Source organism: Phyllobates terribilis, unplaced genomic scaffold, assembly GCF_046119375.1.
Source record: "Phyllobates terribilis strain yellow unplaced genomic scaffold, ASM4611937v1 Scaffold_1__5_contigs__length_1240528914, whole genome shotgun sequence".
Lineage (NCBI taxonomy): Eukaryota > Metazoa > Chordata > Amphibia > Anura > Dendrobatidae > Phyllobates > Phyllobates terribilis.
The window spans coordinates 496911510-496926308 of NW_027362761.1; the positions used below are offsets into that span (position 1 = coordinate 496911510).

Consider the following 14799-nt stretch of genomic DNA (forward strand, 5'->3'; position numbering starts at 1 on the left):
ACATTGTATCTACCCCAAAATGGTATCAATAAAAATGCCAGCTCCGTACACAAAAATTAAGCCCTCAACCAGCCCCAGATCATGAAAAATGGAGATATAAGCAAAAAAATTGTTCCGTTAAATTTCTGAATGCTTTTCACCACAAATAAAAAAACAACTTACACATGTTTGCTATCTGCGTACTCATATTTACCTGGGGAATCATATTGCCAGGTCAGTTACACTTTTTTTTGAAAATTTCAACTCACTTGCAATTTGCAAGTGATAAAATGGTGTTAATCAAAAGAACAACTAATCCCGCATATAATAAGCCCTCACACTGCTATGAGGACTGAAAAAAACAAACAAGCAAAATAACCCCAAACTTAAGGCTCTTGGAAGAAGAGGTGAGGGGACGAAAGCGCAAAAATGGAAAATTGCAAAGTCACGAAGGGGTTAAAATGGTGTATACCTTTGCAATATGTTTTATCCCAACTTATGAGCCCCTTCTTCCCCTCCCCACTGTATTCCTCAATCTCTATCAAAAACAGTAAAAAAAAAACTGGTCTTGGTCCAAAAGAGATGGACTACCAGCTTGTTGAGGGATCAGATTGCCGCTGCCTATTAAAAACATTATGAATTTGAAAGATGCAGAGTCTAACACAAACCTGTGCAGAAGTTTTGTAGTAAGTGTTTACTATACTCCAGAGCTGGATTCACAGCTATAATGCTCATTACTGATAATGTCCTCCTTGCTGCTGGTGATTCTAAACATATGCTAGAGAGCCAGGTGAGCGGGAATCTCTCATGTCTGTGTGTACTGTATATGGGAGAAATCATAGCAGCTAGAATCCACTCACTAGCTCACAAACAACTGAAAATCAGAAAATGTAAGATGACCTCATTTTCACCCGCCTCTGTTCTCTATCTAACCTCTCTAACTCACCTCTCCCTCTCTCTGACCACAATCTACTTACATTCTCTACCCTCTCCTCTCCAGGTCAACAATCCCCACTCCACAAACTTGCACACTCTCGCAGAAATCTCAGACACCTTGACCTACACTCACTCTCTGAATCCCTCCTCCCTCTTACAGACATTAGTTCCTTACATGATGCAGATGTTGCTGCCACTTTATACAACACCACAACAGCTGCAGCTCTCGATTCGGTCGCCCCCCTTACACATACCAAAGCTCGCACAAACAGACAACCCTGGCACACCAGCCTAACTAAAGAACTGCGACGGGCCTCCAGAGTTTCCGAGCGTAGATGGAAAAAGTCCCACTCCAATGAGCACTTCATTGCATTCAAACAATCCCTCACTACCTTCAAGTCCACACTCACTGCAGCAAAACAAACATACTTCGCATCCCTCATATCCTCCCTGTCTCACAACCCCAAACAACTATTCAACACCTTCAATTCTCGCCTCCGTCCCCCAGTGCCTCCTCCCTCTCCTCTTATTTCAGCCGAAGACTTTGCTTCATTCTTCAAGCAGAAGATTGACACCATCAGACAAAGCTTTTGCCTAAAGCCCCCCACAGCCCCACCCCACACCTACTCAACCCTCTTCCTCCAAAACCACTTTTTCCACCATTTCTGAAGATCAACTTTCCTCTTTACTCTCCAAATCACACCTCACGACCTGTAAACTTGACCCAATCCTGTCCCACCTCATCCCAAACCTTACCACTATCTTCATCCCAGCACTAGCCCACCTCTTCAACCTGTCACTAACAACTGGTGTCTTCCCCCCGTGCTTCAAACATGCCTCAATCACACCCATCCTCAAAAAGCCCTCCCTTGACCCATCCTCTCTGACTAGCTATCGCCCCATATCACTTCTCCCCTATACCTCAAAACTACTGGAAGAACACGTCCATTCTGAACTGTCCTCCCACCTCTCCTCCTGCTCCCTCTTCGACCGCCTACAATCTGGTTTCGGACCGCACCATTCTACTGAAACTGCCCTGACTAAAGTCACCAACGACCTACTAACCGCCAAATCCAAGCGACACTACTCTGTCCTCCTCCTCCTAGACCTGTCATCTGCCTTCGACACAGTGGACCATTCCCTCTTACTACAAACTCTCTCATCTCTCGGCATCACAGACTTGGCCCTATCCTGGATCTCCTCATAACAGACCGGACATTCAGTGTCTCCCACTCACGCACCACCTCCTCATCTCGTCCCCTATCTGTCGGTGTCCCCCAAGGTTCAGTCCTAGGACCTCTGCTCTTCTCCATCTACACCTTAGGCCTGGGGCAGCTCATAGAGTCCCATGGCTTTCATTATCACCTCTATGCTGATGACACACAGATCTACCTCTCTGGACCCGATATCTCCTCCCTACTAACCAAAATCCCACAATGTCTGTCCGCCATTTCATCCTTCTTCTCTGATAGATTTCTAAAACTTAACATGGACAAAACAGAATTCATCATCTTTCCGCCATCCCATTCACGCCCCCCCCAACTGACCTATCAATGTCAATGGCTGTCCACTCTCCCCAGTCCCCCAAGCTCGCTGCCACGGGATAACCCGGGACTCTGAACTCTCCTTCAAACCACATATCCAAGCCCTTTCCACTTACTGCCGACTCCAACTCAAAAATATCTCCCGGATCCGCACATTCCTCAACCATGAATCTGCAAAAACTCTAGTGCATGCCCTCATCATCTCCCGCCTCTACTATACTACTGCAACCTCCTGCTCTGTGGCCTCCCTTCTACCACTCTTGCACCCCTCCAATCTATCCTAAACTCTGCTGCCCGACTAATCCACCTGTCCCCCCGCTATTCCCCGGCCTCTCCTCTCTGTCAATCTCTTCACTGGCTCCCCATTGCTCAGGGACTCCAGTTCAAAACCCTAACCATGGCATACAAAGCCATTCACAACCTGTCTCCTCCATATATCTCTGACCTAGTCTCCCGTTATATACCCGCACGCAACCTCCGATCCTCACAAAATCTCCCTCTCTACTCCCCACTTATCTCTTCCTCCCACAATCGCATACAAGATTTCTCCCGTGCTTCCCCCCTACTCTGGAACTCTCTACCCCAACACATCAGACTCTCGTCGACTGTGGAAACCTTCAAAAGGAGCCTGAAGACCCACCTCTTCCGACAAGCCTACAACCTGCAGTAACCACCGCTGCATGACCAGCTCTACCCTCACCTAATGTATCCTCACCCATCCCTAATAGATTGTGAGCCCTCGCGGGCAGGGTACTCGCTCCTCCTGTACCAGTCGCTGTCACATTGTGTTCAAGATTATTGTACTTGTTTTTGCTATGAATACCCCTTTTCACATGTAAAGCGCCATGGAATAAATGGCGCTATAACAATAAATAATAATAATAATAATGAAGTCATTGGTCAAATTAAGTTTACAAACTGAAAATTCAAGATATTGTCTAGTTGTAGAGGTTAATTTCTACAACAAGTTCTAATTATTATTTTAATCATCCATACATAAAGGAAAGCTGTCTTCACGGACACTGTGTGTTGGTGCACTGAGTCCCTATGGTTCTGTATAATGGAGTCTAAGGCACGCTAATACATGCTGTGCAGTGCCTCATTGAGTAACTGTATACTAAAAAAACTAGTACCATTACATGTCAGATGAATACCTTCTTAATATAGCATTCAGCAGAAAATGACACCTCTTTCCCTCAACAACTCCTATGATGATAATAATTGTACTACTAGTAATAATAGTAGTAGTAAGTATTGATCACGTGCACTTGTAACCAGGGCTTTGGAGTCGGGGTCGTGGAGTCGGAGCCCATTTTGGTGGAGTCGGTATAAAATGGACCGACTCCGACTCTCAAAATATATAATAAATTGGGTACAGTAGTTCAATGCAGTTTGTGGGAAATATTTTTTCATAAGAATTTGGGAAAGTTATGAAATGTCCTATAAATGTCTGTCCTATTCCTGATCTAAGGGTCTAGACTTTTAGCTGAGATGAATCTGTGCTACTGTAAATTTATCACTTAAACATGAGCCATGTATGAGGGAGTCGGAGTCGTGGAGTCGGTATCATGGAAATGGAGGAGTCGGAGGTTTGGCTTACCGACTCCACAGCCCTGCTTGTAACGTCTGCTGCTTGTAGGGATGGAGACCATTTGCATTCTTTAGTTCCCTTCCACAGTGTCAATGACTTGGTACAATAGATTAGTCAATAATGGCACTAATTAGCTAGTAGCTATAGTAACTAAATTGACAAAAAGTTTCCCTTCTGGCCTCTGAGCCAATCCTACATACAATTTAATCTATGACTTTATGTACCCTTGAGTTTCATAAAGAACCATTGAAATAATAATAATAATCTCTTCAATGATCATAATTTTTGGTCATGCCAACTGTTACTGTCAAGCAGGGAGCAAAAAGTGAACCAAGCAAAAACCGGTGGCTGTTTGAAACAAATCGTACCTGAGCACACAGATTTTGAAAATCAATAAAACATATTCGAAATGTAACATTTTAATTTGTATACTATATATTTTACCAGCGCAAAAGAAAAAGTAAAAAATATTCTCTAATTTTGGTTACAATTTTGATACAGTTTTCCAAAATGTTGAATTTGATGCCTACAAGCGCATTTGGGACAACAATGGACTTGGTACAGATGTACTTAAAGAAATATTATGTTGCGCTTGTGGCCATTAAAACATTTTTAAGACCGTAGCTCAAGAAAGAAAAAAAGTAAAAAAAAGCACAAAGAAAGAATACTGAAGCAGTATGGAGGAGCTTTTAAGCGGAGAGCACAGGCTGACCTAACACTGCCGGCAGAAGTGTACACTCATTTAGGATTAAACCTTCTCCATTAAGCTATATTGAAGAGCAAATGCTTAGTAAATGAATGCAACTATGTTTATGTTAAAAGCCCGTTTCCTGCAGCCTGTAATTAAATGAAATTTTGTACAAAGCTAGGACATTTTTTTTTTAACCAAACTCCCACAAATGGAAAAGATGACTAGCATTCATACAAGTGGATGCATGGCTTCATATTTAACCTTAACACTCCTGTCGTTAATGCTTTGTCTAACTTCTCCTATGAAATACAAGGTACTGCCCCATTGAAGTAAAATTAAAAAAATCAACTCCACCATGCTTTTCAGAAGAGAAGATTCATTATTGGCAGCTAATGTATTGGCATAAAGAAAACTAACATCCTATCAGGCAAGGCACACATCCAATCCGCCAGCCCAGCCCCCTCCCATTTTAACTCGTGCTGTTTTATTGTTATAGGCAATTTGTACCACTCAGCATGACAGTGTAAACTGAATTAAGATTAATTTACATGCAAAAGAACACTTAGGAGAGCAGCATGGTAAGCAAATGTATTGTCCAGATTGCTGAGGTGGAAAAGAACCTGGGAAGGGGAAAAAAAGCCAGTTTAATTAAGGGGCATCAAATATGATTGCTAGAGGTAGTTAAGGGGCCAGAAAACAGTAAATGTCCGACTTGGTAGGAATTAGCATCTTGCTTGCAAAGGATTTAGGAGATAGATTCATAAATCTTAATAAGGCAAAGTAAACGCCTTACCTCTAACTTTCATCTGATGTCTTTCCAAAAAAAAAAAAAAGGAGAACAGAATCGCCATTAACAAAAATTTTGCAAGTAAAATTATATGGGAATAATTGGAGGCCAAGCACGGCGCTGCTAGCGTAGGACGATGGCACTGTGTGAAAACACGACCTCGCCACAATTCGGGAAACGTTTCTTGTACGTTATTCTTCCAATTTAAGCAAGTAAGAAATAAAGCTTTAAAAAGTATCACGACAATTTGTAGATTCCCATGGTAAAGTCATAATTAGGTATTTGCTGGAGTTACTAGATGCTCCTTACAATGGAACATGAAGAATAAAGAAAATACCAATGCACTTTACTTAAAGATGGCCATAGAAATTAAATAGCGGGTGTCCGAACACAAGGTCTTTCCATGCTTACTGCTCGATCCTTCTCTCTTTAAATCATCTCTTGGGGGAAGAGTCGGGAAGCCCCATATTCATCAGATGGTGGTCCAACCACAGATTTCAGCTAATGTATATTGGGGGGGTGTATAGGTTAAGAGACAATCTCTTTTTTTTTAAATTCTTTATACAAGAAACAAGAACAAAACTGTCAAGGTAAAACATTCCCTTCATGTACAGCAATGAAATACGGTAAATTATGATGTACATTAAAATTTTGCAATCGTTATATGCAATATGAATGACATGCATAAAATAAACTTATAAATAGTACGGAAAGGATTTATGACTAAATACAAAACTTTTTCTAATCCCCAGTCAATTCACAATGCTATAGATCTGTCAGATGAACTACTAGACTAAAAAAAAACAAAAACAAAAAAAAAAACACCACCTTCTAGCACGTTGTACTTTATATCTTGTTTGCTTGACCCCAAAAATATTTTATGGAGCTTACCCTGATTTATGTAAAAAGGCTACAATGCAATCATTTAAGAATGGAATTCTAATAACTGAATACCAATTTTAGATCAATTTTAAAATAATTAGGATATAAAGATTGTATCTACAATCCTAATGGTCTGTACACAGCCCACACACTGAATTTGCTGTGGAAAATGTATGCAGAAATCTGCATGTCAAATTCACAGCAAATCATACAGAGTTTTTTGAGATTTCCCTGCAGAAAATAGCCAGAACTGTAAAATAAAAAAAATCATAAAAGAAACATTACACTCCCCTCTTATGGAGCTTCCATGGTAAAGTCTCTGCTCCATGTCAGTCTTTATACAGCTTTTGTTGGCGGCAGTGGTCAACAGGGTTTTAGAGACTGTCTGATAACCAGGGGAGTGTTATCCAAGAACGTGGAGGCGAGTATGGTGAACTAAAGTGAGGAAAGTAAACTACTGTACAGACTGTACGGCAAAATTTAAATCAAGGATTAAAAAAAAAAGAATAAATTAGTCCAAGTCACGCAACTGTATTGGACCTGTGTTGCATAATGAGGGGTGGGGATGAGCAGCGGCTAGGAAAACTTCTGAGTAACTGTCCTACTAATCGGTCACCTGCATAGTACCATTGGATGTTAGATGGCCAACAGGCAGCCACAGCTCTCTGTGCTTGATGAAGAAATAAGAGGCATGGCACACATTCAAAGAAAAATTCGAGAAAACTAAAGAAGATGTAGTGTAGATTTAATGTTCAAAGAATTTAATAGATCTTCTTACTACTACACAAAAGTTATTCTGTAACAACTTCAAAAATTAGTAGAAAAACAAAGTTACCAGTATATCATAAAAAAGTACATTAAAGGGAATCTGTCAGTAGGGTCAACCCTCCTAAGCCATCTATATTATGGACATGCAGAGCATAGGAAGCTGAATAAAGTGAAACTTTGATATCTGCGATCTGATGTCTTATTCCTGAGAAATCCAAGTTTTTCTTAATATGTAAAGGAGCTGTTCAGAACTATGGACCGGACATAGATCTGCCTGACAATCTACCTCCAGAGATTATTTTACATGAAAGGGGGCGTTACCAGTGTGAGACATGTAGATCAGGAGAACAGACTGTCAGTCAATATATGTCTCACACTGGTGACGCATCCTTTCATGTAAAATAGTCTCTGGAGGCAGATTATCGGGGAGATCAGGGTCCGGCCCATAGATCTGAACAGCTTATTTACATACCGAATATAAAAAACATGGATATTTCATGGTATGGTATATTTGTATCTATATCAAAGGCTGTGTCTGGCACACGCTGTATATCAGAGTCTATGTGTGGCACATACTGTATATAGGTAGGCTAGAGTGCTGCTCACCATTATTGGCACCCTTTCATTTTTTTCATAGACTGGTACATTTCCATTTATTTCTGAAGATATTGTACAAAGTTATATCCTCAGGATTTTTTAATTAGTGGTCCAAAGTAATACAATAAGGCTGAGTTCACACGATGCGTTTTTCATGCGTTTCCGCAGCGTTTTTGCAGTTGCGGAAACGCATGAAAAACGCATGGTAGAAGGGCAGCAATGTTCCCCAATGGAAATCCGCATGTGCTGTGCCCATGATGCGGATTTTTCCGCAGCGTAAACGCTGCGGTCAAAAATCCGCAGCATGCCAATTAATTTTGCGGAAACGCTGCTCTTTTGCCGCCATTGACTTGCATTAGACCGCATGGAATCCGCATCACTGTATATGTTGATGCGCTTTTCATGCGGTCTAATGTGCGGATGGTACCCGGGTGTGGATGAGAGGACTCTCATCCAGACCCAGGTACCATTAAAAAAAAAAAAGAATAAAATAAAAAATATATATATTCTCACCTTCTGACGGCCCGCGCAGCGCTCCTGCTTGATTCCCCGCACTTCGTGGTTGAATGAAGAAGGACCTTCGCTGACGTCAGAGTCATGTGACGGGTCACGTGACGCTGACGTCAGAAGGTCCTAAAGTCTTCACTGCCGGCAGCCGGGACCGAGCGAAGCCGGACACCGGGGGCCATCAGAGGGTAAAGTATATATTTATTTTTTATTTTTTGACATTCACACACTATATAAATCCATGCCGGTTGCATGGATTTATATAGTGTGAAGTTGACAAGCACTTTCCAAGTGATGCTAAAATCGCTTGGGAAGCGCTTGTCAACCCGCATGCGGAAATGAAAGTGAAGACCGCTTCATTTCCGCATGTCCCTGGCAGGAAACCGCATGTACAATCCGCATGCGTTTTTTCCTGCCAGAGAGATGCAGAAACGCTCAGGAAAAAATCCTGAGCATTTCTGCATCGTGTGCACATACCCTAAAACATTGTTTTTCAACTTCCATGTTGCAATTTCAAAGAAGAAACAGAATAAACAGCATGTGCAGCAATGAAGGCACCCCTAATTAATACTTGGCTGCACACCCTTTGGCATTGCTGACAGCCTTCAGGTTCTTGTAGCCATCTATAAGCTTCTTGCACTTCTCAGCTGGAATTTTCTCCCACTCTTCCTTTGGAGTTTGTTCAAGCTCTTGAATGTTTGCAGGGTTCTTTTTCCCAATGGCAGATTTCAGCTCACCCCAAAGATTTTCAATGGTATTGAGGTCAAGACTCACTGCTGGCCATTTTAAAAAAGTCCATTTTTGCTTTTTCAACAGTTCCTGTGTACTTTCGGACGTGTGCTTTGGGTCATTGTCTTGCTGGCGGACCCATGATCTTCGACTTACACCGAGTTTTCTTATACTGGGTAGGACATTTCGCTTTAAAATCTCTTGACAATTCTCTTATTTCATGATTCCTGTGATACAGTCAAGGCTTCCAGTACCAGAGCAACCACACAGCATTATGGATCCTCCACCATGCTTAACTGTTGCTAAGGTGTTCTTTACCCTTATAAGCTTCATTGTGCCGCCTGTAAACAAATTTTTGCTTTGCATTGCCAAAAAGCTCTATTTTTGTTTCATCTGTCCACAGAACATTTCCCAGATGGATTGTGGTTTGTCAAGGTACTCTTTGGCAAAGATCAGTTGTTCCTTTTCTGTCTTTTCTTCAACAATGGATTCTTCCTTGGCCTTCGCCCATAAAGTTCTGCTTGGTTTAGTGTGCTGCATATGGTACTTGTTGAAACCATGACCCCAGGCTTTTCCAGGTTGGTCTTAAGGTCTTTGGATGCTTGACGCAGTGTTTTTTCCACCATTTGCACCAAATTTCGAAGACATCTCTTAGCAATTTTCCTCTTTCCCCCATGTACATGGAGGTTCTTGACCGTTCCATGCTTGTCAAACTTCTTAATTACATTGCGTACTGTTGAAACTGGGATACCAAGGTCTTTGGAGATGGCCTTATAACCTCTGCAAGTCTTGTGTTTGCTAATAATAGCAGTTCTGATGTCTTCAGACAGCTCCTTTGTCTTCACCATTGTGACAAAGGAACAGGGCCTACTTTGTGGCTTTTTAAAACACTGAAGTCATCACTCATTGGGTAATTCATGTCACATGGCACCGACAATTAATCACAGATGAATCTCTTTTGTGATTTACCACAGACGAGTCAAAATGTGCTTCCATACTAAGTTAATGTAAAGGGTGCTAATACCAGTGACACAGCAAGCTTTAGGTTTTTTTTTGTTTGTTTGTTTTTTTTTTTTTAGAGAGAAAAAGTGTTCTATACAAAAAAAAAGTTTCTCTTAATTCATTTCTTTCAGGAGATATTCCAGATTATGTACCTAAACTTCATGGATGTCAATAAGGAAGAGCAGGACTGTATGTTGGGCGCTGTATATAGGGAGGCTATGTGGGGGGCTTACACTGTACATGAGGAGGTTATGCGGAGGCATTAACAAGTGGTTAAACTGCCAAGATCTAGCCATCTTCGATCGCTGTTCTTAGAGGCAAGTGTAGGTGTGAGATTTCCTGGCAAACACCAGAAGTCACAGGGATAGAGTGATGCTGATGGAAGGCGAGATATATGGAGATGAAGTGCAGATGCAAAGTTATCTTCCGGGGAGCGTCCTCCACATAGCCTGGAAGAGGTCATTTACATAAAGTGATAAAAGATTATTTATCAACAACAATGCATCTGATATGAGGCATTCAGGGAGGATTTTTTTCAGCAGTCTATCACCTGTATGCCCATATTAATAGTTTAGAAAGGTCAAATGTGGTGACAGAGTCCCTTTAAATAATAATGATCTGTGCATCTTTAGCGGACGAGGACCTTTAAGTCATCTTGCACTCTGTCCCGGGGCATGTGCTACACAGCTTATGGAGACATAGAAGCAGACATACTACTCTCCATGGCATCATTCAGCAGCTATGCTCTCAGAAATTGGAAAAGGCATTACTCACCTTTATTTGCAGAGAAGCAGTTAAGCAGCAATGACGGCTTTAGCCAGCAGAAAGTAAAAACATCAAGAGAGATGACAATGTACATCAGTAACACAAGACAACAGTTCCACTGCCCACAAACAGAAAAATCTGATATAAGATTACTCTGACACTGAAGCACAAGGGCTGTTTAGTTAGACATTAACATTCGCAGCCCATTTACACAGACACTGATACATAAGAGAGACCAAGTCAATGTATATATTTAAATTGGAATATACTTTATGCAGAGTTAAGATCCATTTACATTGCAAGATTATCGAGAACGTGCCAAAAGATCATTGTTGTTGGCAGCGCTGCAGAGAACAATGGCAGCTTACGAGCACAGACAATCTATTACGGATCGTTCAGAAGATTGGTCTGTCTGTGTAATCAGCCCCTTAAACCCCAGAAGGTAAATATTTACTATTCGGAAGGTGTTTAATGCTGTTAAATCATCTAGTGTAAACAAACCTTGAGAAAAGAGTACTGAACCGTTATGTGATTTCATCCCTACGTTTTTTACCGTTCAACAATGGAGGGTTATTATTTGCCCTGTGTCTGTCCAGGTCGTCACTTTAAAAGTTTATGTACCGTGCTATTGGGCTACATCTTGGCTAGTGACCCTTTTCACAGAAGTGCAACATAAGGAAGGCTTCCACCAACCCACTCTCCTAAAAATGAGGAGTTAGTAGGAAAGGGAGGAAACTTGAGGCATTTTTTTAACCCCAGAGTTCATGTTGCATTGGGAAGGTGAAAACTTTTTCAAATAAACTGTAGACAATAAGAGAAAGAAAGGATCATGTGAACAGTAACTAGCATCAATATAGAAACCTTGGACAGGTTAATTACAAACAGGAAACATCCCATCAATGTGGGAATCTACGTGAAATTGCTTAGCTTTACTTACCCTGCTCTTTCTTAAAGTCTGTTTCTGACATAGTTACTGGTAAGAGAAGTTCTCCAGGTGGCGGCTGTATCCCAACAGAAAACTTATCTTCTTTTGTGCTTAAAAAAGAAAAAAAAAAACAACATAAATGTGTATCCATCAAAGAGGTTGTCTAGTTTTAAAAAAATCCTATTCTCTACTAGAAACTTTTGAGTTATTAGAGTGGGTTCTTTCTTTTCAAGATCCTCTTCAAAATGGAGTGTGTGATCAAAGAGCAACTCTCTCTGTAGGACTTGTTCTGTCCTTTATTACACAGACAACCCATTGATAAGAATGGGAGCAGTAATTCTTAATTTCCCCTGTAAAGGTGCTGCAGGGAATCAGAACAATTAGGTTTTCCTACATATTACTGATCGCTGAGGGATCCTGTCATCAGCTCATTGTCATGGGACACTTCAACCAAGTAAAGCTTGTCCAAAGTAGTGGTCCTCAACGTTGGTCCACTAAGTATCTGCTATGTAAACATCATCTATGTCAACAAAGTAGTTTTAAAGGACTATGCCCACATGACTCTCTTCAAGCAATTTACACAATAGCCCACAACACTTTCAACGTTCTTTCTACAGGTTTTGATTATTCATTGCCAACATGGGTATTTTTCTAAACCTATGAAAGACCAAGAATATAGGCTCCTGGTGGTTTGTAGAGGATAAAATTAGTGACAGATTTCCTTGAAGAGTCTGGACATGGGAGCTATCAGTAGGTGGCTATTCTAAGTCAGAGAGAGAGAGCAATTTTAAACTTATTGAGTAATACAAGAAGTCAAACATACATGTCCTTGTGCATTAACATATTATACAAGGACTTTTGTTTAAATGGAAACTGAGAACTTCTCTAGATTTCATGTCTGCTTGCATGCAGACAGGACCAGAAAACATCAAAAGGGCATCAAAAACAAAGCTTACCTTACATGAAAATCCTACACCAAGATAACTAAAAAAACACATTTATGATGTACCTCAACCCCACTTTGATCTCACAAGTCAATATGATCTGATCTCCCTTTCTTTTAAGGCCCCGTCACACTAAGCGACGCTACAGCGATCCCGACAACGATACGACCTGACAGGGATCGTTGCTGCGTCACTATGTGGTCGCTGGTGAGATGTCAAACAGTCAGATCTTCCCAACGACGCAGCAACGATGCGGCGACCCGTAACGATCTGTATAACGATGCACGCCTATGTGTTTCTGTGTCTGAGTCGTCAACAAGGTCGTTGGTAAGGTGTCAAACACACCGATGCATGCTACCCAGCGGGACCTCAACGATCAAAAAAATGTCCAGACCATTCCGACACGACCAGCGATCTCACAGCAGGGGCCTGGTCACTGCTAAGTGTCAAATGTAGCGAGACCACTGCTGAGGTCGCTGTTGCGTCACAAAACTTGTGACTCAGCAACGATCTCGCTTAGTGTGACGGGGGGCTTTACTCTTGCCCCAAGGACTGCCCCCATATAGTAGAAGAATGTGGCAGAGATTTGCTGAAAGTGGAAGGGGACCTACAGATTGTTCTCACACTGGGAGGTGTTAAAGGAAATTAACCACCAGGTCTTTGCCATGTAATAAATTCAGAATGCCAGTTTTATTTTTTTTTCTGCTTAGTAAATGAATGCAACCATATTTATGTTAAAAGCTCGTTTCCTGCAGCCGGTAATTAAATTAAATACTGTTGAGCCTGTGAAATAACTTAATTTATGGACATCTATGGTTTGATTTCTTTGCCTGTGTGGATTGGATGGGTTGTTACCGACATCTGGTGAGAATTTCGAGTTAATAGCACCTTTAGAAATAGATTTACTTAAAAAAAAAATTTGTGACCTGTTCAACACTTACCGTATTACTGATCGCTGAACATTTACAGGTCAGAAACTTGCAGATAGAGTAGTGAAAGTATGATACTAGCTAATAACATTCAAGCGGAAGATTCTTAAAATGTAATGATGGAAACAAAGGTTGGATTACAAGAATTTCAGAATGATTAATTACCAAATGAGGGGAATTTTACTAAATGTAGCTTCTTTTCTGTAATATTAGACGCTGATATATATTGGTAGTGTTCTATAGACAATATGTGTCAACAGAAATGATTAAGCACTACCATAAAGTAACTCCCCATGTAAAGTATATACCATAGAAAAATGATTCCCAGATTAGGGTCAGTCAGTATTGATTATGGATAGTCTTTTGGGTCCCATTAAAATAAGAGAAATATAATTACTTGTAATAGAAAATCAATTGATTAATGTTCATGATATTTAAAAAGAATATTTACAATAGGTTATTGATGGGGGATAAGATTTTTAAGATGGAAACAAAAAGTATTGGCTGCATTACTGATGTATACAACTTACATTCAAATAGGTTAAAGTAACACTCCAGGTTTTTCTTTCCTCAATCTGCCTCTTGTCCAACAATATATATAATTCAGCTAGTATGTACCTCATTGTCACTACCCCTGGAAATTTATATGACTTCATGTTCCCCTCAAGGGGTTGGCCACGACTTGGACAATCCTTTCTCAATACATATGCTTCCCCTCAGTAAAATAACACCTATATTCACCTTTTGTGCCGGCGCAGTTCCAGCGGTGTCGAGACTGGCTCTCCCAGAGATTGCATAACACTGTTATGTCATGAGATCCCTGCAGCCAGTCAGCGCTGGCTTCACTCTCCCAGTCTTCGGACAAATCACATACATTCAGAAAAAGTGAGAGATGCAGCGGAGTTGAGGTAAGGTGTTATTTTACTGGGGGGGGGGATGGGGGGAGAACTTGGAGATTCAGAAGGCGTTGTCCGAGTAGTGGACAACCCCATGAAGTCTAAAATACAATTTGAGTGAGCACCGCACCATAAACTATGAAGTGCTGATCCATGTATGTAAAGCTAACCATATGACCGCAAAAGGTAAGTTCCATACATATGAGAGGCAGTACATACAAATTTATGAAAAAAGTCAGCTATCCTTTTATTCACAAATAAACAGAATAATCAGGTATACACACTTTTAAAAAATTGACATCAAAATATACAGTTATATGAATAAAT

At 40.9% G+C, this 14799-nt stretch overlaps 1 protein-coding gene across 4 annotated transcripts in view; it reads right to left on the bottom strand.

The window, feature by feature from the left end:
- The window catches only part of AP3B1 (adaptor related protein complex 3 subunit beta 1), a 579624-nt gene that overhangs the window by 338928 nt on the left and 225897 nt on the right, over positions 1-14799 (bottom strand). For all 4 annotated transcript variants that reach the window (XR_012320508.1, XR_012320502.1, XM_073680171.1 and 1 more), the window contains exon 25: positions 11716-11813. Coding sequence is in view for 2 of the 4 variants with exons in the window: in XM_073680171.1 (XP_073536272.1) it covers positions 11716-11813 (98 nt within the window). In the remaining 2 variants the exon portion in view is untranslated. The remainder of the gene's footprint in view (positions 1-11715; positions 11814-14799) is intronic.